This window comes from Sus scrofa, chromosome 8 (genome assembly GCF_054392235.1).
Source record: "Sus scrofa isolate SSC_HxYL_T2T_F1_AM1 chromosome 8, Sscrofa_HxYL_maternal_Yorkshire_Landrace_v2.0, whole genome shotgun sequence".
NCBI lineage: Eukaryota > Metazoa > Chordata > Mammalia > Artiodactyla > Suidae > Sus > Sus scrofa.
In genome coordinates, this window is record NC_139390.1 from 30,602,383 (window position 1) to 30,627,976 (window position 25,594).

At 41.9% G+C, this 25,594-nt stretch overlaps 1 protein-coding gene across 2 annotated transcripts in view; it reads left to right on the forward strand.

Annotated features, from left to right (window-relative positions):
- The window catches only part of KLB (klotho beta), a 37,923-nt gene extending 12,643 nt beyond the window's left edge, over nt 1-25,280 (forward strand). The window contains exons 2-6 of one of the 2 annotated variants that reach the window (XM_084971762.1): nt 9,905-10,415; nt 13,123-13,391; nt 18,499-19,642; nt 21,908-22,735; nt 24,419-25,280. In XM_084971762.1, the coding sequence (XP_084827888.1) occupies nt 9,905-10,415; nt 13,123-13,391; nt 18,499-19,642; nt 21,908-22,296 (2,313 nt within the window). In that variant the 3' untranslated portion in view covers nt 22,297-22,735; nt 24,419-25,280. The remainder of the gene's footprint in view (nt 1-9,904; nt 10,416-13,122; nt 13,392-18,498; nt 19,643-21,907; nt 22,736-24,418) is intronic. The other variant, XM_084971763.1, reaches the window with a different exon arrangement.
- The last annotated feature ends 314 nt before the right edge of the window (nt 25,281-25,594 follow it).

Consider the following 25,594-nt stretch of genomic DNA (forward strand, 5'->3'; position numbering starts at 1 on the left):
TGTAGGTTTTGGTGAACTGTGGTGTAGGTTGCTCGGATCCCACGTTGCTGTGGCTGTGGGATAGGCCAGCAGCTGTAGCTCCAATTCAACCCCCAGCCAGGGAAATTCCATATGCCTTGGGTGTGGCCTAAAAAGCAAAAAAAAAAAAAAGCAAACCATAATTTCAGAGTCCCCTGGTGCCTCAGAGGTTAAGGATTCCGCATTGTCACTGCTGTGGCTTCTAGTTACTGCTGTGATGTAGGTTTGATCCCCGACCTGGGAACTTCCACATGCCATGGCCATGGCCAAAACTTTTTTTTTTAATTAAAAATAAATAAGGCTTTCCTGTTGTGGCTCAGCAGGTTAAGAACCCGACTAGCATCCGTGAGAATATTGGTTCAATGCCTGGCCTCCCTCAGTGAGTTAAAGATCCAGCATTGCTGCAAGCTGCTGCATAGGTTGCAGATGTGGCTGGGATTTGGCATTTCTGTGGCTATGGCATAGGCTAGCAGCTGCAGCTCCAATTTGACCCTTAGCCCAGGAACTTCCATATGCCACAGGTACAACCCTAAAAATAAAAATAAAACTAAATAAAAGCACATAATTTAATATGCATCATGTCCAGAAATGAATATGATCTAGAAGTTAAAGGATTTGTTTCTTTTTTTACTATTTTTTATTATAGTTGATTTACAATGTTCTGTCAATTTCTGCTGTAAAACAAAATGAAGGATTTAATTCTAATCCTAGCTGTGCACTAACTGAGACCTTGGGCAAGCCACTTATTTCTTTTTTTTTTTTTTTTTTTTTTTTTTGTCTTTTTGGCATTTCTAGGACCGCTCCCTCGGCATATGGAGGTTCCCAGGCTAGGGGTCTAATCAGAGCTGTAGCCACCAGCCTATGCCAGAGCCACAGCAATGCAGGATCCGAGCCGCATCTGCAACCTACACCACAGCTCACGGCAACGCCGGATCGTTAACCCACTGAGCAAGGGCAGGGATCGAACCCACAATCTCATGGTTCCTAGTTGGATTCGTTAACCACTGAGCCACGACGGAACTCCCAAGCCACTTATTTCTTGTGCTTCAGTCTCTTTTCTATAACAGAGAGTTTTAAAGAATTGGACCAAATGATCTCCCAGGTCCATCCTCTACCTCTGATTACCAGGTGAGAACACAGAACCTGGAGCAATACAGTCTCGGCTTGACTTGGTTTGTGAATAAGACACCTAGCCTTGGTTTCATCTCCTCTAAAATGGGAATAGTAATAGTACCTGCCTCTAGAGATTTAAATGAGGATTAAATGAAATAGTTCGTGGAAAGTGCCTAGAATCAGCACATTTAATACTAAATGTTCATCTTATTACTGTTTATATTCTTTTTTTTTTTCTTGGCTCTTTTTAGGGCTGCATCTGTGGCTTATGCAAGTTCCCAGGCTAGGGGTCGAATCAGAGCTACAGTTGCTGTTGGATCAGGGACACATCTGCAAGCTATACCACGGCTCACGCCAATGCCGGATTATTGACCCACTGAGCAAGGCCAAAGATCAAATCCACGTCCTCATGGATACTAGTCAGATTCGTTTCCACTGTGCCACAACAGGAACTCCCTGTTTATATTCTTAATTTTCTATGGTTCTGTAATTTAACTACTATTCTGTTTTAGTTGATCATGAAAGTCACTTATCTCTAAGGACCATTTAATTATGACTAGTTTGAAGGTGAGGCTGTGCAAAATGCTATGCGACAACAGCATCCCAGCTGTTTCAGTCTAACACTAGCAATGGTGTAAAGGTCCGCATGCTAAGTCAAGACAGTCAAGTGTAGAAGTGGTCCCTAAGGATTCATTTAGCCTCTGACACCAGTGAGGATAACATCCAATATCAACATTCTGGTTCTTGGAAGGAGGTACAGGGAATTACACATAAATGTTACACACTGTTCTAGGCACTTGGGCAACTACATGGTTTTCTGAACACCCCAAATATGCTGGCAGGTCCTCTATAAACTTTCTAGGTAATCCTAAATTCCAAACATGTATAGAGATTTTATTCTCAACAAGGAAGAGCAGGACCTTCATTCTAGGGCTATTTAGTTCTTTTAATAACCAAGTACAGCAGAAAGAAAAGATAATTTTAAAACAGTAAGTTGTGGGGAATTCGTGTTGTGGCTCATCAGAAACAAATCTAACTAGCATCCATGAGGATGCAGGTTTGATCCCTGGCCTTGCTCAGTGCATTAAGGATCTGGCGTTGCCATAAGCTGTGGTGGAGGTCACAGACACGGCTTGGATCTGGCGTTGCTGTGGCTGTGGTGTAGGCCAGCAGCCTCAGCTCCAACTTGACCTCTAGCCTGGGAATCTCCATGTGCCACGGTTGCAGCCCTAAAAAGAGAAAGAAAGAAAGAGAGAGAGAGAAAGAGAGAGAGAGAGGAAGGAAGGAACGAACGAAGGAAGGAAGCAAGGAAGGAAGGAACGAAGGAACTACAAAATTATGGACCCAAAAGTTAGTACAAAAGTAAACATCTATTTAGAATGAGAAAAATATTATAACAAATTACTGCAGTTTTGGACGCTCAGATTTCTTGTTTTCTGAGGCCTCTTCAGGGAATTTCTCAGAAATACTTACCTAGCAATGTTTCCGACCACGACCTGGCTCCCAATCCAGCACATTTCATGGGGACCCAGGCAAGTGAGGGACCCTGAAGTGTCGGCTTCCTTACATTCGTGGCACATCTGCCTTTGGTGCAGACCCTCACGTGTTAGGTCTTTTTTTTTTTTTTTTTTTAATTATATTATTGGTAATTTTCAGAGTGGTTTCTAAATTGACTTAACTTTTCACACCTAAATCTTGTGGAAAGTCTTCAGGTCTCCAACCCAGGCCATTTTAGCTTCAATTATACTTTTGAGATGTAGTCTTTTGCATGAAAAAAATACTAACAGGATCACTGCTGTTAATTTAGTAATAACAGAAAGCTTAAAATATCACTTCCTTCTCCAACGTTGGCATGCAAATGTTCTCCTTGGGCAAAGAACCTGAACTTCAGTAAGATACAAATTTACTGATATTGATTTCTTCTAAGCTCCCTTCCAATATTTGGGGAAACCCACAGATGCTTCATTTAATTAACCATGAACTTTATCCTAGACCTTTTTTCTTTTGTGTTGCCAGGCCTAGATTCTGGCTCAGGCATTAGTTTAATTTAGTAATACTGTAATTGGAATTAGAATTCTATAACAGTAATAGGACCTTTTTTAAAGGAACAAATATATTAGAGTTTAGTTTTTACATGATTTCTATGGGGAAATCTTTATGCTATGCATATTGGGAACAATCAATGATTTGGTAGAATAAGTTGAAAATATAATAATTGAAAAGAAAATAAGAGGAAAACGAATTTTAATATGATCATTACTAAGTTATTCCAACCATAGAAAACTTGAATTTGAACCATTAAAAACAGAATGGATAGGAATTCACTTTGGCACAGCAGGTTAAGGATCCAGCATTGTCACTGCTGTGGCTCAAGTTGCTGCTGTGGCAAAGGTTCAATCCCTGGCCCAGGAACATCCACGTGCCATGGATACAGCCAAAAAATAGTAATAACAATAAGGAGAATAAATTAATAAATGTAGTTAATATTAAATATACTGTAAAACATAACATTAAAAATAGAGGATTTCCCGTCATGGTGCAGCGGAAACAAATCCGACTAGGAACAATGAGGTTGCGGGTTTGATCCCTGGCTTCACTCAGTGGGTCAAGGATCCAGCACTGCCATGAGCTGTGGTGTAGGTTACAGATGTTGCTGAAGCTGTGGTGTAGACCAGCAGCTACAGCTCTGATTAGACCCCTAGCCTGGGAACCTCTGTATGCCGCGGGTGTGGCCCTAAAAAGACAAAAAAAAAAAAAAATAGAATGAGTAAATATTTTCTTTATGAAAAGTGGTAACTTTGTTAATATTTAAATTCTCTCCTAAGAATAATGAGGGTAAGATATTATTTCCAGGAGAGTTTCAATATTGTCAAAAAATAATAATAAGGAAATAAGTCACACAATATATTTTAAGAAAAAGAATAGTCACATAATTTTTTAGCAATAAACAATAAAGTTCATGTATCTTTGTTTTTTTTTTTTGTTTGTTTGTTTTTGTCATTTTGCCTTTTCTAGGGCCACTCCCGAAGCATATGGAAGTCCAGGTTAGGGGTCCAATCGGAGCTGTAGCCGCTGGCCTATGCCAGAGCCACAGTAATTCGGGATCTGAGCTCCATCTGCAACCTGCACCAGAGCTCACGGCAACGCTGGATCCCCAACCCAATGAGCAAGGCCAGGGATCAAACCTTCAACCTCATTGTTCCTAGTCAGATTCGTTAACCACTGAGCCACGACAGGAACTCCAAGTTCATGTATCTTAAGCACTCAATAAATATTTGAGAACTGCAGAATCAATGAATGAATGTTGAATAATCTAGAAAAGCAGCAACTGTAATTAGTAGAAAACTTGATATTTAATATAAAGAATTTCAGAGTAAATGAAAAAGTGAATCAACCTGTAATTAATCCTAGTCCACATGGACAATGAATAAAATTCAATCAGCAGCAGAAAAATAAATGAGGATAAATTATCAGCCATGAGCCTTGAGAGGTCAGCTAGAGCCATCTGTGAACACACCTGGTGACCACACAACTTCCCACGGTTGTTTTCCATAGCAGGTTAAATTGTTTTCAGCTTGTTCTTTCAATTTTATATTTGTATAGTTTTCCTAGGGTCTTCACATATATTACCTCATTCCCTCTTCACACCAGTTCTCCAGAGGGTTTATTTTTAACTTGATAAATGGAGAAGGGACCTGATGCTCTGAGAGGGAAATGCCTTATCCAAGATCATAAAGCTAATTAGCAGGACCAGTGCTAGGGTCTAGGTGTCCTGCTTTCGAGACCCAGGTCCTGTCCCCTCTGTTACCAGGTAGGTGAGTTGCAGCACTTTTATATCATTCCTGATGGCCAGTTATGTCTCGAAAGAGTCCGTGATTCAAAGCAAATGGTCAAAAAACACTCACACTGAAAATTTTTTAGTTTAAAAAAATAAAAATCTGCCTTGAGTAGCTTGTTAAAGAGGAGAGTTTTTGAGTTCCCATTGTGGCTCAGCAGTAATGAACCCTGGCCTTGCTCTGGGTTAAGGATCTAGAGTGGCCGTGAGTGCAGTGTAGTCACAGAGGCGGCTCAGATCTGGTGTTGCTGTGGCAACAGTTGTGGCTGTGGCATAGGCCCGCAGCTGCAGCTCCAATTCAACCCCTAGCCTGAGAACTTCTATATGCTGTGGGTGCAGCCCTAAAAAGAAAAAGAAAGAAAGAAAGAAAGTTCCCACTGTGGCACAGTGAGTTAAGGATCCAGCATTGCTGCAGCTATGGCATAGGTTGCAGCTCCAGTTCGGATTCAATCTCTGGCCCAGGAACTTCCATATGCTGCTGGTGCAGCCAAAAAAGGAAAAAAATAATAAATAAATTAATTAATTAAAATAAGAAACATTGTAAATCAACTATACTTTAATAAATTTTTAAAAAGTCACACTGAAGGACAAAAGATATGGAAAGCAATTTGGAAATATGTAAAACAATACAAAGAAATAGGTAGTCCATTCCTGGGATTAACAAAACGAAATAATTCAAACAAACTAAAAGCTATATGCCCCAAGTTAGTACAACATTATTTATGACAGGAAGGAAGGAAAAAGGGAGGGAGGGAAGGAGGAAGAATGAGATGGAGGCAGGGAGGGAGAAAGGAAGAATGGGAGGGAGGGAAAAACAAACTAATTTTTATCAAAGAGGGAGATGTCTAAGTAAATCATATTTCATCAAATTGGTGAATTGTTCTACTGTTAATATTAGTATAAAGACTAAAAAACATAGAAAATATTACTATGATTTTTAGCTGGGAAATATATTTGGAAAAGGTAGACGTGAACAGAACTATGGAAAGAGTGCTGTGATCATGGAGTTTTTTGTTTGTTTGTGTCTTTTTGCCTTTTTTAGGGCTGCTCCCGTGGCATATGGAGGTTCCCAAGCTAGGGGTCCAATCGGAGCTGTAGCCGCTGGCCTACGCCATAGCTCACTGCAACACCGGATCCTTAACCCACTGAGGAAGGCCAGGAATCGAACCCACAATGTCATGGTTCCTAGTCGGATTCGTTAACCCCTGAGCCACAATGGGAATTCCTGATTGTGGAGTTTTAAAGTAAATTTTCTGTAATGGTTTTCACTTAATACTTTATTAAATAGCTTATTTAATAATAAGCAAGTTTATAGTTCACATGAAAGTATTTCAGCCGAGATGTGAGTAACGTACGTCATGCACAGGTTTGGAAATTTAATTTTTGACAAACCATCAGGGGTTCCTTAAATTCAGGCCCATGAGATGTGCCAGGTTTATTGGGCACGTGCCTTCCAAAGCACTGCCTTACACCAGCACCCCTTCCACCATGTCTTCCTGACCTCTAACCCTTTCTTCATCTGTGTTTCTAAAGTTGTCCAACTATCTTATTTGCTTCCTATCATCCATAGAACTTATCTGAGTCTGGACTTCTAGGGGCATCAAAGAGCTGCTACATTAGATTAGAGGAAGGAGCGGAACAAGATATTAGGCCCCCAGCTGTCTCTCAGAGACATTAGGCCTTGCTATCTGTCTCAAAAAGAAAAAGCTGACTTCCCCTTTAAGCTACCGAATCTAAAGAACAAAGGTTGAAGCTCCCTTCAATCAATCATTCCAAAGGTAGGTGGCCTTGTACAAGATAGAGGGGAACCTTGGAACATCACAGAATGACTATTGTGCAAGGTTGCAGAGCCCAGGTTGCAAGCCCCCACCAACCCAATTTCAGTTTTTCCAACAGACCCCCCTTTATGAGCATTGGACCAAAGGACACTGTTTCATCAAGACTTATGTCAAACTCATTTATCTCAGAGCTATGCTCTTTACCTTGTTACTTGCCACACAGGATCAAGTTATAACCATAAGTGCCACACAAAGAATCTCCCTCACATTCTCTACATGAGAATGGAGAGGCTGTCTTCAGCCCAGAGCAAAGATAACCCTAGATACCTTGATAGCCTATGCAAATAGCAGAAAGGTGAAAGAGACACTGTGGAACACGAAGGTCACCTTGGGGCATAACAACAAATGCATATATATATACATGCATATGCATGTGTTGAGATATATTGATATACATATATATATAGAGAGAGAAATAAATCTCTAGAAAACTTGCTTGGAAAGCTTTTACAAAGGTACATGTCTGTCGTCTTCTAAACTGTCCTATTTCTTATGAAAGTGCTGATGTAACCAAGATTTTATCACAGTTTAGGTCACCTTTCTTATAATCACTGAAATATGTCACAGAACATCTATTTAAAAAAAAAAACTCTTCCCTCCTTTTTTATTTTCTCTGTTAGAACAGGTTAATTGCTATCAACACTGGTTTAATACACTGATATCTCATTCCCCCTTTAGTTAATGATGGCATCATCTTTGCAAGGCAGTTTATAGTTTATGGCTCAGAATCTTACTTGTGTTTAGTGTTTTACAGTTTATACATCAGAGCTGCACACCTGCCCTGAAGGGAAGTGCTGATCACTGAGCTTTTATGGATGAAAGTGCTGAGGCTACCAAGGGATTAAGTGACTGATTAGAATAAAGCAAAGAAGGTCCCCCCTTGAATTCTAGTAATGCATGATTGCTTTCATTTCAAATCAGGAAAAAAGCAGTTAAGACTTTCTGTTGTGATTCCAGCCCCAGAAAAGCCCAGAAGGAGCGGCTGATATCACTTAAGGTGGAGTCTAACCCATGCTGCCCTGAGATTCCTTCCAAAAGCTGGAAACTCAGATTGGAGGCAGGCAAGAAGGCTACAGCCTGAACATTTCTCTGAGAAGAGCATTCTTAAGGGTCCTTAGGAATATTTGGGTGTTAAATGGCTCCAGGATCTTCCAATGAAAGCTGAGTAAGAACAGGTAGATAGAAGTAATACCTGAGACATTTACTTCGGAAAATCTTTCACAGAATTATTTAAAATTAGCTATTCTTACATAAAACAAGGAGATACCAGTTTTGGAATCCTCATCCTTCACATTAAGCCTATCTTTCCCCACCCTAACAGAATTTATGAAACTTTTTTTTTTTTTTTTGCTTTATTTACAGCTGCACATGCAGCCTATGGAAGTTCCCAGGCTTGGGATCGAATCAGAGCTACAGTTGCTGGCCTACACTACAGCCACAGCATCATCAGATCCAAGCCACATCTATGACCTCCACCACAACTCATAGCAACGTCGGACCCTTAACCCACCGGGTGAGACCAGGAAATCGAACCCACATCTTCATGGATCCTAGTCAGATTCGTTACCACTGAGCCACAATGGGAACTCCCTGTGAAACACTTTTAATGTCCACTGGATCTATTAGGTATGAGCCATTGCTCATATTTTATTGGCTTTGACCTACAAAAAAGTCATTTCTGGTTACTTCAGTCCAATGTAAATCATCTCCAATGAGCAAGAGAAAAGCTAAGGAACAAGACTGAAAGCAGACTTCATGGGTTACGAATAGTAAGGATTTGTGCACATGTTTCAGAAACACCCAGATAGAGGAGAAACTGGCAGAGCTGGGAAGAGACACCAAGAGGCAAGCAAGTCAAATGGGAAGAGGAAGAAAGGTGGACAGAGATACAGGAGGGCCTTCTGGCTGGCTGGGACAGGAAAGAGACCTTGGACATTCAACTGGCCTAGAGTCCTTAATGTTTGCCCTCCTGATGCTGCTCATGGTTCTTTACCGAACCATACCTCAGGCTTTTAATTATTTTTTAAATTGAATCCCTTTTTTATGCAATTTTATGTTTCTCTTTCACACATTTCAGTCTCATTTTCTCATTAAGATTATTGGCTCCTGAAAGCAAGTCCCTGCACCAATTGTTTTAACCTCTCAGGGGAGGAGCAAGACAGGCATTGAATAAGTGCTCAGTACGTACGTATTGAATAGAATGGAAACTGATGATGAGGCTCTATTTTAAGTCCACTCAACTGGAAATGTGAACTCCAGGAGGACCAACGTAATAACATCCATCTTTAAGTAGTAGCTCCCGGGTGCTCTAGTCTACGCTACATATTTAACATATAAAGTAGCCCTACATCTAACAACAACCTTACAAAGAGTATTATTATTTTTAACTTCATTTTATGGCTGAGGATACTGAGAGATTTCAGAAAGATTAAGTGACTTGTCTAAGGCCACTCTGTTAGTACCTCAGCTTCAAACCCATGTGCGCTCATCCCAAAACCCACACTATTTCCACTGTTTTTTTTTTGTCTGTATCATGCCTCACCCTTTTTATACTAACAGTAACAATAGCTAAGACTTAAATAGAGGTTTCTCTGTCCCAGACACTGTTCTAAAGTGCATTAATTCATTCAATCCTTACAACAAGCCTAGGAGTTGAGCGCTATTATTATCCATTTACAGAATTTCAAGACTGTATTATTCTGGACTTCTAAGGTAGAGCCGAAAGAAGACTCTGTAGAACAATGAAAGATCACTGCCCTGAGACTTTTTATGTAGACAAAGAAATCCTATAATCCACGTCATGTCTCACCTGTACCCAGCCCCAAGAGGGCCTGAAAGGGAGCCAGGGAGAGGAGAAGTGAGACGGAGCTTGGACCAGGGCTCTCTACCTGCCCCTGGGTGATGCTATAAGGGAGGCTTTAGGTTGAAGCCCAGGGAAAGTGAATGGAGAGTGGACTTTAAGGCTATCAGGATTCCCTGGCAGCTTTCCCCCCGCATCACCCTATGCTTCATTAATTCATCCATGAAAAGACCTTCTACCAGCCAAGTCACAACCCTATGAGTAAGGATAATAAAAATTAGTAATATTTTCTTTTATTAGGCTCATTCAAAAGTTTGGCATAACTACAACAGAAATTTCCGCCCGCATCAGAAGGGTTGGTTATCGATCACGCTGGGATCCCATTGGATTGAACCAAACAGATCAGAAAATACAATGGATATACTCAAGTGCCAACAGTCCATGGTTTCTGTGCTTGGGTGGTTTGCCAGCCCAATCCATGGGGATGGTGACTATCCAGAGGTGATGAAAAAGAAGTTGCTCTCCGTTCTACCCCAGTTCTCTGATGCGGAGAAGAATGAGGTGAGGGGAACAGCAGACTTCTTTGCCTTTTCCTTCGGACCCAACAATTTCAAGCCCCACAACACCATGGCCAAAATGGGACAAAATGTGTCACTCAATTTAAGAGAAGTGCTGAACTGGATTAAGCTGGAATATGGCAATCCCCGAATCTTGATTACAGAGAATGGCTGGTTCACAGACAGTCACGTGAAAACTGAAGATACCACAGCCATCTACATGATGAAGAACTTCCTCAACCAGGTTCTTCAAGGTTGGTTGCTTGTTAGCTCCACTGAAAAAATCGATTTGAATATTTATGCTCTAGGATATTTAAAGTCACCTTTGAATATATGATTAGTGTTGTTATTGTTGGACTTTTCTATGGTCCAATGTTGACAGAATTTTTTATGTTACATTCATGTCCCATTTATTTATTCTCTTTCAGCCAGGCCCTGCCCCTCAAGGTACACAGAAGTTGCCAGGCCAGGGGTCAAATCTGAGCCAGAGCTGCAACGCCGGATCCTTAACCTACTGTGCCAGGCCAGAGGTCAAACTGGTGCCTCCACAGAGACAAACCACAACATTTACCCAACAGCACCACAGCAAGAACTCCCTCTCGTGCCCTTTTTAAGTAAGAATTTGAAAGCAAAATCATTTTAGACTATAAATACAGCCTTGATTGGCAACAAGATGCTGTTTCATTCCTTTATAAAGGAACAATGGGAGTTCCCATGCACAGCTTTGTCACTGCAGTGGCTCTGCTTGTTGCTGTGGAGCAGGTTCAATCCCTGGTGCAGGAACTTCCACACATGGTGACTCTGCAGCCCAAAAATAAATAAATAAAAAATAAAAAGGGAGTTTTTGTTGTGGTTCAGCAGGTTAAGGGCCCGGCATTGTCTCTGTGAGGATGCAGTTTGATTTCAGGCCTCACTCAGTGGTTTAAGGATCCAGCATTGTTGCAAGCTGCTACATAGGTTGCAGATGGGGTTTGGATCCCAAGTCACTGTGGCTGTGGTGTAGGCTTCAGCTGCAGTTCCAATTCAACCTCCACCTGGGGAACTTCCATATGCTGCAGGTGCAGTGGTAAAAAGAAAAAAATAAAATAAAATAAAAAATAAAAAGGACTTAATGCTAAAGGAGACATGTCCAAAGTTTTCTAACAGTAGTACTTTAGCCTAAGATGCTGAAAGCTTTTTTTTTCTAGGGCCGCTCCCACAGCACATGGAGGTTCCCAGGCTAGGGGTCTAATCAGAGCTGTAGTCACCAGCCTATGCCAGAGCCACAGCAACACGGGATCCGAGTCGCATCTGCGACCTACACCACAGCTCACAGCAACGCTGGATCCTTAACCCACTGAGCAAGGCCAGGGATCGAACCCACAACCTCATGGTTCCTAGTTGGATTCATTAACCACTGAGCCACGATGGGAACTCCGTGGAAAGCTTTTCTTGATTGGGCTCCTTTTACTCTACTACATGACTCAACAATGAAAAATTCTGAAGACAAAGAATGAGCCATGAATGGCAAGGCTGAGCAATTTCTATTGTTCCCGAATATTTCTCTAACACCTGCTCTTCCCCTCATTCCTTTTTCCATTACTCAAGTAGTGACATCTGCAGGTGGCTGATTGAAATGATGGAGCAGAGGACAATTGTGATGGCTCTGTCCCCTATAGAGTTGAGCTCCGTTTCACCCACATATAAAGGAATGATCGGTGACTCTACAGCTCTGTAGCTCTCTTTAGACGTCACAAGCTTGGAGAAAAACTCCAGGTTCTGTAGGAGAGAGTGTTCAGCGAGGGTCCTCAGGGACAGCAGACCCTGCTGCTCAAACCTGCAGGAGGAGCACAAGGGACACAGCCAGGCCAGCCATGCACACAGGGGCCCTCCAGGGCAGAGGCCTGGGCCAAATACCGTGCACTCTGGCAGAAGGGGTGTATTCCCCAGGCGTTATGATCCCAAAGGGACTAGAATCAGGACCTGTTGAAATGTATCTATCACACCAGAATCTCTTGACATCAATTTTCCACCTTTTGGGAAAAGAATGTCAGTGATGAAAACGCCAAAAAGGCAGAAATGAGACATTTTCCATGAGAAAGATGAAAGCTTTTAAGAAAAGAAAAACAGTTGATGATTGATTGGGGTATTTGTTGTGTTTATTGCATATTTCATTTTACCTAATTCCTGAAAGCTATTGAGTCAGTTTTAAAGGTAGAAAGGTCCCAAGCGATCATTGTTTCCAGTCTTTTCTATTGACAAATGAGGAAACTGAGGTCAAGAAACTTGCCCAATAGCACTGTCCCAGGAGTGTAGGAGAGCAAGCCCTCTCACCTCCTGCCCGTCAACCCAGTCAGTTCTTATTCTCTTGCATCACTGCGCCTCTTGCTCCTCCTTCAATCTACATTCACATATATTCATTTGCAAAGCTGGTGTTTCGGTCCCTGAAGGATCGTTTCACAGAAATGGGAACCAACCCAAGCTTGAAATGAGAAACTCTTGGCCATGAGCAGGCATCTGCTTTGGTCCCAAAGGGTTCTGGAACTTACTGTGCCCTCTGACACAGATTTTGCACACTAAGCCTCAGGAATATTTAAAACTTGGCCCTTTAACTATGCTATTCACTTGGGAGAACCATTCTAGATGAAAATAACTGCCACTTTTCAAATATAAACATGCATTTTCTGGAGTTCCCTGGTGGTTCAGCGGGATAGGGGTCTGGTGTTGTCATTGCTGTGGCTCAGGTCACTGCTGTGGTGCGGGTTCAATCCCCGGCCAGGGAACTTCTGCATGCTGTGGGAGCAGGAAAAAAAGAAAAAAGAAAAAAAAAGACCCATGAATTCTCTATTGATAAAATGGGCCTGCAAATTGGAAAAAAGTTGGTTTCACAATACACTGCCCCAGCATGCCGTTAGTGAAGTCATAAACATGGACCAGACCATTTAGGCTTCTGAACATTTCTGTTTTTTTCTTCCTGTGCAGCAATAAAGTTTGATGAAATACAAGTGTTTGGATACACAGCCTGGTCCCTCCTGGATGGCTTTGAATGGCAGGATGTTTACACCACTCGCCGGGGATTGTTTTATGTGGATTTTAATAGTAAACATAAAGAAAGAAAGCCCAAGTCTTCAGCACGTTACTATAAACAGATCATACAAGAAAATGGTTTCACTTTAAAAGAGTCCACACCAGATGTGCAGGGTCAGTTTCCCTGTGATTTCTCCTGGGGTGTCACTGAATCTGTCCTTAAGGTAAGCAGCCACTTACGACTTAACTATAAAGTGGGGCAAATAGTACACAATATTTTATTTCCTTTTGCTCTATGACATCTAGGCCAGAGCGCCCTTGTGGTGCAGGGGGTTAAGGATCCAGTGTTATCATTGAAGTGGCTTGGGGGGCTGCTGTGGCTGAGGTTCCATCCTTGGCCTGGGAACTTATGCATGCTGTGGGCTTGGCCAAAAAAAGAACAAAAAAATGACACCTAAGAGCTGTCAGACAATATCGAATGCCATGATTACTTGGAGGTTATGAGAGGAAGCTGGGGAAAGAGGAAGGAAGAGTGAGGGAAGAATTCAGGCATACTGAGAATCTTTCATGTGCTAGAATTCATACTGCCCTGAGGAGCATACAGTCTAGGGAGAATTTACAGTCATTGTTGTGAGAGAGACATTTGTTGTAGTGTCAAAATTACAAGGAAAAAAATCTATAGATTTTTGTTTTGCCAAAAGCAAATTGTAGTGGTTCTTTATTTAAGTGATTCCTGTCACTTGATGAATTTGGGTCATTTGCCTTACCAAGATTCTGTACCCCCATGGGGCCTCCGTTACCTTCTCAAGAAAGCTTCTCTTAGCAGAAATTAACATAACATTGTAAATTGATAAAACTTTTAAAAAATGAAAGAAAAACAAGCAGATTCACATGCACAAATTTTTTAAATAAGGCTTCCCTACATCCCAAAAAGCATAACCATGGAGTTCCCCTCGTGGCTCAGTGGTTAATGAACCCAACTAGTATCTATCCATGAGGGTGCGGGTTGGATCCCTGGCTTTGCTCAGTGGGTTAAGGATCCAATGTTGCTGTGAGCTGTGGTGTAGGTCACAGATGCGGCTCTGATCCCACATTGCTGTGGTTGTGGTGTAGGGCAGCAGCTGTAGCTCCAGTTCAACCCCCTAGCCTGGGAACCTCCATATGCCTTGGGTGCGGCCCTAAAAAGACAAAAAAAAAAAAAAAAAAAAAAGCATACCCCATCACTATCACCGCTCATTCCCCCGTCCTGCTTTTTGTCCTATACAGCATTCATCACTATCTAACATACTACCTACTTGACACATTTTTCTTTTTTGGCCCTCTAGCTTTATTGAGATATATTGACATACAACATTGTGTTAAGTTTATGATATATAACATATTGATTTTATATGTTTATATAGTGCATAATTACTGCCACTATGGCATTTGCTATCACTTCCATGCTATCTCATGCAATTCCCACTTCTTTTTTGTGGTGAGAAATGTTAAGATCTACTCTCTTTGCAACTTTCAAGTGTACAATACAATATTATAGCTAGAGAGTCACCATGCTATACAACACAGACTCCAGAACATGTTAATCATATAACTGGAAGTTTGTACCCTTTGACCAGTATCTCCCCATTGGCACCCCACCCCCATGCCCCGGCCCCTGGTCACCAGTTTACATGTTTTACTTATTGATCACATATCTTCACCTACTAGAATGTGAACTTTCTCTGCAAGAGAGTGGAGATGTTTTGGGGCTTTTCCACCTGCTGTATGCCTTACTGGAGCACATGGCAGGTGCTCAATACAGTGAGTGAATAAGGTCAACTTTTAGAGCCAGGTGAGCCCTTAAAGACCCCTTGTAGATGAGGAAAGATCCATTAATTAATAATTAAAACCTAAGTGTCTATCTCCTCCTCCACATGGCACAGGCAGGCCATCTTTTCCCTCCCACTTCAAGTAGGTTTATATTTTCCAAAGTTCCAGACCCAGCAAAGAGAGATCCCAGAAGAGGGATGCGTTCCTGCCTGTACATGACCCAACTTGCAAGTTCCTGTATTATCTGAAGACCCATCTGTTCCCCAGTGATTGACACTGTGAATGTCTGCTCCTTGTGAGGACCCTACTTCAAGAGCTTATCATGTGGGTCAGGGGAAAGTAATTCTGTGATCAACCAGGTCTGTGTTCATGTTCACACCTGGAGCACATGAAGGAGTCAGCTTCCTTTGAACTGGAACTTGAATTCAAGAGGGAAGATGAATGGTTTGCTAAGAAAAATTAGGGTGCTTTCTGAAAAATCAGCCAGAGGATGTATGAATAAATGATGGGGAGGCAAAAAACATGTCCTCTATCAGAAAACTGACAAAATGAAAGTTAACACTTTAAAAACATTATTACGCCTGCCCACACATCTTAATCTCCCCCAACCTTTTTCTCCTCCAACATTCTTTTCTTCTCTAACATTTTGTTTTGAAACATTTCAAACTGGTACAACAAACACCCATATTCCCTTTAGCTTAATGGCCAATTGTTAACAGGTTGCCATGTTTGCTTTATCTCTGTCTCACCCTCTTTTACGAACCATTAAAAAGTTGCTGACATCATTACACTTTACCCCAAAATATTTTAGTATGTGTCTAAGAACAAGGACATTCTCCTATCTCATTGTACTATTATCATACTCAGAAAATTTAATATTCACTCAATAGCATCTAATACACAATCCATATTAAAATTTTCTTAATGTTTCAAATACATCCTTTATACATTAAAAAAAAATTTAAGTCACAAACAAGGAACACATATTGGTTTTCGTGTATCTTTAGCCCCTTTAATTCAGAGAAATTCCACTAATCTCACGGTACTGACATTTTTGAAGAGTCCAAGGCAATTGCTTATAGACTGTTTCACGGATTTCTATGTTTCTTGTTAGATTCAACAATTTCTGGAAATAATACTACATAGATGACGTTTATTCACATGATCATTCATGTATTGGGAAATACACAACACACACAAGGCAGAAGAGGCTGGTTTGTTTCATGACTGAATACACTAGTGGAAGTAGTAGTAACCAGATTTCTTGGTTAAGGTGGCATTTGCCAGATCTCTTGACTGCAAGGTACCTTTTCCATTTGTAATTAAGACTTAATCTGATGGTGATACTTTGAGACTGTATAAATATCTTGCTCCCCAACAACACTCAACCAATGGTCTTAACATAGATGCATGAACCTTGACTGAATTACTTTGTAGACTGCAAAACGGTGAATTTCTAATTATATTATTCCTTCTATATTTATTAGGTGAATTCTTTAAAATTCAGTGTTATAATTCATTGCTGTCATTGTTTTGTTAGACCTTTTGATGCTCAAATTATCTCAAATTTGGCCAATGGGACTCTTTCAGTTGCTCCTGCGTCTTTTTTTGACATTTCCCTTCCAGTTTTTAAGAACTTGCTTATTTTTCTGGCACAAGATGTACCAGGATCACTTCATTCTTTTCCTGTCCCACACCCGGAAAAAGCCATTTCTCCAAGAAGCCCAGGATCCTTTTAGTGGGAAAAAGAACATTAAAACCAAGCTCTGGGAGCCAGGGTTGAGATCAGGGTGTGTCATTTTAACTATTTCTCTCAGCAGATTAATCACACCCACTTGCTAAGACTAATGCTTTCTGGAGGTTTTTAAAAGTAACAGATTTTCATTTGATGTGCTTACCTTATGGCAAGATTGTCCTTTGTAAATACCTTTTAATACCATGACACTCTGAGGTTTCAAAACATTGAAACTGGCCATGTAGGCTAGGAGGATTTTACTCAAATAATTATATAGAGATTTAACTTCATGCTCACATGATCAATGTTTTCTCAGTTTAATGTTCTAGAGAACCGGTTGGCAGATGGCAAGTGGGCAGTGATATGATTTTGTAATTAGACTGTGAAAGATGACACACGAGAAAACAATTAGAGGGAAAATATTTACCAAAGGTTAATTACCATTTATTCTAGATGCATTTAAATTCAGTCATGAAAAGAAAATACTTTAAAACAAGTACAGAACTTTTTACTTTCTCTTATTAATTTTGAATTTGGAAATGTTTTTCTTAAGCTCTTTTCTGTTTTAATTTAGACTCCAGGGCCAAGCAGGCAATTATTGCAGGAAAACTAAAACCAAGTCATAAGTACCTTGTTTGTAGAATGCTTTAGAGTTGATAGAGCAGTTGCCTAGAGTCAGTGATTCCTCGAAGCACACCTGTGAGGCGGGTAAGTTTGTTCTGTCACTATACAGAGTTGCCAAGCCTGCATCTTAAAGGAGCAGAACCAAAATGGGAGTCCAGGGCTCTCTCCCTGTTAGAGGCAAGGAATGGGACACCATCAGAATCAAGAATCAACTTTGGAATTTCTGGGGGACGGGGGGCGGTTTACACTCCTCTCCTCTGGGCTCTCATAACCCAAGTACCTTCTGTGAGGAGGGTGTTCAGTATTCTCCCTTTGGATGGATACATGCTATGTTCTCAGACATATGGGTGAGAGAGAACAGAATGATGCATGTGTGATATCACTTGGACTTTTCAAATAGGAGGTATTAGAGAGATGCTTTCAGGAGTTAGTTCCCTGACAGTGCAGCAAGTTAAGGATCTGACATCACCACTGCTGTAGTTCAGGCCACTGCTGTGACGCGGGTTTGATCCCTGGCCTGGAACTTATACATGCCATGGGAGTGGCAAAGAAGAAAAAAAAAAAAGAGAGAGAGAGCTGCATGCAGCAAATGCAAAGAGTCACTCCCTACCCCATTCCACTGGCTTCTTTTAGGAGCTGTGGCTGGAATCAACCAGCTTTGTCTAATCCCATGTTGATCTCAGTGTAATCCTCTACAATTGGAATATTAACCTTGGCTTCAATTTATGGCAAGGTTTGAAAGGTCCATCTTTTGTGATTTAACAGAGAGTACCAAACCAATTTCCTGATGCATTTAAACAGAATCACATGAGACCCCTGCTACATTACCTGGGTTTTTAGGATACGAGAACTGGAAAACAGCCTTTCCATGTTTTCTGAAAGACAACTTGTTTTCCAAGCCAAGCCCTGGGTGTGGTTTCTTCCTTACCTTTTCTGGTTTCCCTAGGAAATGTCAAGTGCTACAAGGGAGGATAACTCATCAGGCCTTTTTCTCTGACATTACCAGAACAGCAGCAAGACACAGGTTGTTGTGTAGGACGTGAGCATCATTTATTTTTTCTATGGTCAAAATAAGATCAGGCTCTTCTTCCTCCTAGAGGATGTATATGCCAAGAGTCCATCTGCTGGGGTGTGCTTTACATGAATGTGCTTGTTTTTCACAGCCCGAGTCGGTGGCTTCCTCCCCACAGTACAGCGATCCTCACCTGTATGTGTGGAATGTGACCGGCAATAGACTGTTGCACCGAGTGGAAGGAGTGAGGCTAAAAACACGGCCTGCTCAATGCACGGATTTGGTCGGGGTCAAAAGACAGCTTGAGATGTTGGCAAAAATGAAGGTCACTCACTACAGGTTTGCTCTGGACTGGCCCTCAATCCTTCCTACTGGCAACCTGTCCATGGTTAATCGACAGGCTCTGAGGTACTACAGGTGCGTGGTCAGTGAGGGGTTGAAGCTCAACATCTCCTCAATGGTCACACTGTACTATCCGACCCATGCCCACCTAGGCCTCCCGGAGCCGCTGTTGCACAGCGGGGGGTGGCTGAACCGGTCCACGGCCAAGGCCTTCCAAGACTACGCCGACCTGTGCTTCCGGGAGCTGGGGGACCTGGTGAAGCTCTGGATCACCATCAATGAGCCCAATCGGCTGAGTGACATCTACGAGCGCTCCAGTAACGACACCTACTGGGCAGCCCATCACCTGCTGATCGCCCATGCCCTGGCCTGGCACCTCTACGACCGTCAGTACAGGCCTGCGCAGCGCGGGGCCCTGTCGCTGTCTCTGCACTCGGACTGGGCTGAGCCCGCCAATCCCTACGCCGACTCGCACTGGAAGGCGGCAGAGCGTTTCCTCCAGTTCGAAATCGCCTGGTTCGCAGAACCTGTCTTCAAGAGCGGCGACTACCCGTTGGCCATGAGGGAGTACATTGCCTTCAAGAACAGGCAAGGGCTCTCGAGCTCCACGTTGCCACAGTTCACTGAGGAGGAGAGGAGGTTGGTCAAGGGCACTGCTGACTTCTATGCCCTGAACCACTTCACCACCAGGTTTGTGATGCACGAGCGCCAGAACGGCAGCAGCTACGGCACAGACAGGGACATCCAGTTTCTGCAGGACATTACCTGCCTGAGCTCCCCCACTCGCCTGGCCGTGGTGCCCTGGGGAGAGCGCAAGGTGCTGAGATGGATCCGGAGAAACTATGGAGACGTGGATGTTTACATCACGGCCAGTGGCATCGACGACCAGTCTCTGGAAAATGATGAACTCCGAAAGTACTACTTAGAGAAGTACATTCAGGAGGCTTTGAAAGGTGAGGTTCGGGGGCCATTTCGGATACAGTGAAGTAGGACATTCCCAGCTACTATGAACAAAGGAATGAGGGGAACAGATACATTAGTGACAATGTCAGCTCATTATGGAAAATTTGGCAAGTACGGAAAAATATTTTTAAAATACCTGACATATAGCATGTCAGAGGAGAAAGGATCTGTGGAGAAAAAAAAGAGCAGGGAAGGGGATGTCCTGGGATGGATAGGAGAGTGCTTCCAATTCTAAAGAGAGTGGTTAGGCTTCAAAAGTCTAGAAAAGTGAGGCAACAAACCAGCAGTTACCTAAAAGTGTTTGTTTCAGGTGAGAAGAACAAACGCAAAAATGCTAAAATGGGAGCATGCCTGGCCTATTTGAGGGTCAGGAAAGGGGTCAGAATGGTTAGAGAATGAGCAAGGAGGAAGATAATAGATTAAATCACATGCAAGAGACAAACTTGCTTAGCTTAGTGGCCCATTGTAAGGAATGTCTGTGGCTCTTAATCTGAGCGAGACAGGAAGATTCTGGAAGGTTTTAAACAGACGGGTTCATGATCTAACTTTAAAGGAATTACTCTGGTTGCTCTTTTGTGAACACACTGTAAAGGAGCAAGAATTGGAGCAAGCAGAGTTGCACTGGTCTAGGTTAAGAGATAATGGTGGGCCGGACTGGGTTATTAAGAGTGGAGGTGGGGAGTTCCCATAGTGGCACAGCTAAAACGAATCTGACTCAGAACCATGAGTTCAATTCCTAGCCTCCCTCAGGGCGTTAAGGATCTGGCGTTGCCATTAGTTCTGGATGTACTTTGAAGGCAGTCAACAGGCTCGTGGATGTGAGAGAAGAGTGAAAGATGACTTCAACATTTTGGCTTAAGTAACTTAAAGGACAAATGGCCACTTAGGTTGGGGGGAAACTGGTAGAATCAGGTCTTTGGAGATGCACTGTTTGGTGTTGCATAAGTCTGAGATGTCTCTTAGCTATCCAATTACAGATGTCAAGTAGACTAATAGATATATGAGTCTCAAGGCTCAGAGAAGTCTGGGGCTGAGATACAAATTTAGGAATCAAGAACAAATGGACTCGGAGTTCCCATCGTGGTGCAGCGGAAATGAATCCAACCAGGAACCATGAGGTTGCGGGTTCGATCCCTAGCCTTGCTCAGGGCGTTAAGGACCCAGAGTTGCTGTGACCTGTGGTGCAGGTCGCAGATGCGGCTTGGATCCCACGTTGCTGTTGCTCTGGCGTAGGCTGGCAGCTACAGCTCCGATTAGACCCCTAGCCTGGGAACCTCCATATACAGTTCTAAAAAGGCAAAAAAAAAAAAAAAAAAAGAGCAAATGGATGTATTTTAAAACAATGAGGTGGGATGAGACTACTTACGAGAGCAAGCATAGAGGGCTGAGCTCTAGTGTACTTCATATTCAGTCAGAGAAGAGAAACCCGTTTAGGACTGAACAGGAGTCAATGCTGTAAAAAATAACGAGGATGTACGATCAAGGGAAGTTGCTTATTAAGATACCAGAAACTATGTCCGGTAGTGAAAGAAAAACAGAACAATGCAGCATGCAGCAACGTCCTATAGTAGGCAGAGAGAATAAACTTAGTGTATAATATAAATGCAGATGCCAGTAGATGGTGATTGTAGGGGACTGAAGTTCCCCTGAGAGCTTTAGTTTTTCAACCGAAGTAGGAAGGAAAGTCATCACTTCAAAGGAAGGATGACAGAGGAGGAACTGTAAAGTTTGAGGATGGAGAAGTGTGAAAAAGCAGGAGAGCAGGAGTGGCTGGAGAAACCAAGTGTGGTTACTGGGGAGCACCCAGGGCACACCTGAGATTTGGAAATCGGGCCAAACAGGCAAGCTTTTTATTTTTTTGCTTTTGACACTATGAACAAAAGTGACAGTAAATCTTTTGAACTTCATGGCTCCAGTTGTTTTTTTTTTTTGGTCATACATTTGGGACCAAACCCATAGCACAGCAGTGACAACACTGCATCCTTAACGCACTGCGCCACCAGGGAACTCCCTGCTCCAATTCTTAAATTTGCTTTTTTTCCAGGTGTTTTTGTATTATAGAGGTTTTACTTCAAATTTTAACTTATACATATTTTCACCTTCTTAAGAGGTCACAAAATGTCAAAAAAATCTTTAATGAAAATCACATTTCATGGGCATGAGTTTTAGACTGTTTCAATGAAAACTAAATTCTTATTCAAAGATATATTTTTATAGTTGATTTGTGATTAATGTTCATTTCTGATATTTTCCAGCACACCTGCTTGATAAAGTCAAAATCAAAGGCTATTACATATTCAAACTGACTGAGGAAAAATCTAGACCCAGATTTGGATTCTTCACATCTGATTTCAAAGCTAAATCCTCAATCCAGTTTTACAACAAACTGATCAGCAACAATGGCTTCCCTTCTGAGAATGGTAGTCCTCAATGCAGTCAGACTCAGAGAAACACAGAGTGTATTGTCTGCTTATTTCTTGTGCAGAAGAAACCACTGATATTCTTTGGATGCTGTTTCTTCTCCACCCTGCTTCTATTTCTATCAATTACCATTTTTCATAAGCGAAAGAGAAGAAAATTTTGGAAAGCTAAGAACTTACAACATATACCATTAAAGAAAGGCCACAAGAGAGTTATAAGCTAAATTGCTATGTCTGTATGATGGAATAAAAATTCACTCCAGTTCTATATACTGGTAACTATAAGTTTCTATACTTGTACTATAGAAAAAAGACAATTTGAAATAATAGTGACAGCCAAGGCAATGACAATCACTGTCTCTGCTCTATGGTTCAAATTTTCCCCTAGGTGTGACCTGAGTGACTTGGGTTCTTGGATCTGAAGATGTCACCTAGACAGTAAGAGGATTATCTGACACATAGTTTCATGAGTTTGATGAGCTGTTTCCTATCATTCTTCTCCAGTTTTTTCTATAAATACCAATAGTTACTTATGATAAAAGAAATTTTGAAAAAAGGCGCAACTTTGTTAATACACTCTAGCAGATATTTAAATGAGGCTTTAAATTTCTTTGTCTTTTTCTAGGGCTGCACCTGATGCATATGGAGATTCCCAGGCTAGGGGTCAAATCAGAGCCGTAGCTGCTGGTCTACACCACAGCCACAGCCACTGGGGATCTGAGCTGCTGCATCTTTGACCTATACCACAGCGCACAGCAACGCTGGATCTATAACTCACTGAGTCCAGGGATTGAACCTGAAACCTCATGATTCCTAATTGGATTTGTTAACCACTGAGGCACGATGGAACTCCTTAAACTCTTAAAACTGGATAGTCAATAACAAATTGTCATTTTTTTCTTTTTTTTATCTTTTTGCCTTTTCTTGAGCCGCTCCAGCAGCATATGGAGGTTCCCAGGCTAGGGGCTGAATCGGAGCTGTAGCCGCTGGCCTACACCGGAGCCACAGCAACGTGGGATCCGAGCCACGTCTGCAACCTACACAGCTCACGGCAATGCCGGATCGTTAACCCACTGAGCAAGGCAGGGACCGAACCCACAACCTCACGGCTCCTAGTCAGATTAACCACTGCACCACGACGGGAACTCCAAATTGTCACATTTTTTTCTGGTCTTTTTAGGGCAGCACCCACAGCACATGGAGGTGCCTAGGCTAGAGGTCAAATTGGAGCTGTAGTCTCCAGCCTACGCCACAGCTACACCAGATCCCAGCCACATCTATGATCTGCACAGCTCAAGGCAATGCTGGATCCTCAATCCACTGAACCTGGGTCCTCAAAGATGTCAGGTTCGTTACTGGTAAGCCACCGCAGGAACTCCAAATTGTTACTTCTAACAAGGTGCTTTCCCCTTTGGTCAGGGTAGTTATCAAATGGAAAGAGAGACAAGGTAGATAGTGCTTGTCTACAGCCAGTTACAGTATAGACCAAAGCGTATCAATCCCTTAGTTTTTCTCAACAGAAATTAAAAATAACCACTTATAAAACATATAATTCTTTGAGGTCCTCTAATCACGATTTTTAAAAAGTAACATTTCCATAACTCATCTTAAGATCAGAGGACTAAATGACATTCCTCACCTGAATTCTATAAGGTGACCAGACATACTTATTAGCCAAATATTCTGTCGAGATGGAGTGTATTTTACAATGAAGTTGCCAAAGGGGCATTTATCCCTTAAGAGTTGTTCTCTGCCCTGTAGTGCTGACACCACATGAAAGTAGGAACCTAAGATGCAACTGTACGTGGACCTCCTGACTCTGGACAATGCAATGTTGACCTGAACACGCTGAAAACTTCTTACACTGGGACTTTTGAAGCAGGGATTAAGTAAATCTTAAATCTGTTTGCCTTTTTTTTTTTTTTTTTTTTGGCTTTTTAGGGCCGCACCGCCTTTAGAAGTTCCCAGGCTAGAGGTCCAATCGAACTGTAGCTGCTGGCCAACACCACAGCATCAGATCCGAGCCATGCCTGTGACCTACACCATAGCACATGGCAACGCCAGATCCTTAACCCATTGAGGTCAGCGACTGAACCTACATCCTCAGATTTGTTTCCCCTGAGCCATGCCAGGAATTCCTGCAGTTTTTCTTTAATTCTGTGCTCAAGATTCATTTGGTGTATTCTAAATGCTGAAGAAAACCTGAATATTGGAGTTCCTGTCATGGCTCAGTGGTTAACGAATCTGACTAGGAACCATGAGGTTGCGGGTTTGATCCCTGGCCTTACTCAGTGGGTTAAGGATCCAGCATTGCCGTGAGCTGTCGTGTAGGCCAGCAAGCTACAGCTCCAATTAGACCCCTAACCTGGGAACCTCCATATGCCACGGGTGCAGCCCTAGAATAGACAAAAAGACAAAGAAAAAAGGAAACCTGAATGTAAACCTATGTATACCATTCTTTAGATGAGTTAATATTTAAATAACCATCCACTGTCCACCCTCTCCTGGAATTTAGACGGAGTCAAACACAACTGAGATTCCTATTGATACTGACAATAGCATTACGTTTTCAATATTGAAGGTATTCTAACACAATTGGTCAATTCAAGCAAATATGAAAGTGATGGAAAGTCAGTCTATTCAGCTGGCCAAATTCAAATAGTAAAATTTTGTTGTGTTTTTCTATTCTCCTTATCCCCACTGTACCCCTCCTCCAATCTCTGCAGTTTTTGTTATGTTTTGCAAGGAAATCTTAATATTTAAGGCGGTACAGTTACAGTAACTAGTCAGTTGTATTCTTCCCAATAGTAAAGTCCCTAAGCCAATGCTTACTAACTTTCCTTTTTGTCACTTGGGAATTGTTTTACTAGTTTTTAAACAATTATAATACAGAAGTATGTAATCTGGCTCATGACCTACTTTTTGCAAATCATAAAAGATCAACTAGCTTTTGACAGTACAAGAATTTTAAGCTGAGACTTGGAAGAAAAAAAATCAATGTAATTTGTGTTACTTTGTACATTGCTACATTCCGTGTATTCAATATTACAACCCAATACTATTGCTGTCTTTCACTAAGTCTGATATCATAATCATGGTGTTTGAAGAGCCTCGGGAAAATGAGGTCAGGACATTGTGACTACATGTTTAATTCTCAATGTAATTTATTCCAAATAAACTGGCTTATGCTGATTATTTATATATTCAACCAACAATCTGGTCAATTTCAGCAACTGTGGAATGTGAAAGGATTTGGTGTTAACTGGGTCTTGCTGTCCTAACATTGCCTCCCCTACCCTCTCAAACTATGTGCCAAATGGCTAACTTACTCATTTTGTTTCCTCATTATAAAATGTGGACTCCTATAGACTTTTAGATCTCAAAACCTATGTTGATAGCAGACACAGAAAATATGAAAGTCTTCCCTGGGGAGAACCAGAATTTTTTTTTTTTTTGTCGTTGTTGTTGTTGCTATTTCTTGGGCCGCTCCCGTGGCATATGGAGGTTCCCAAGCTAGGGGTT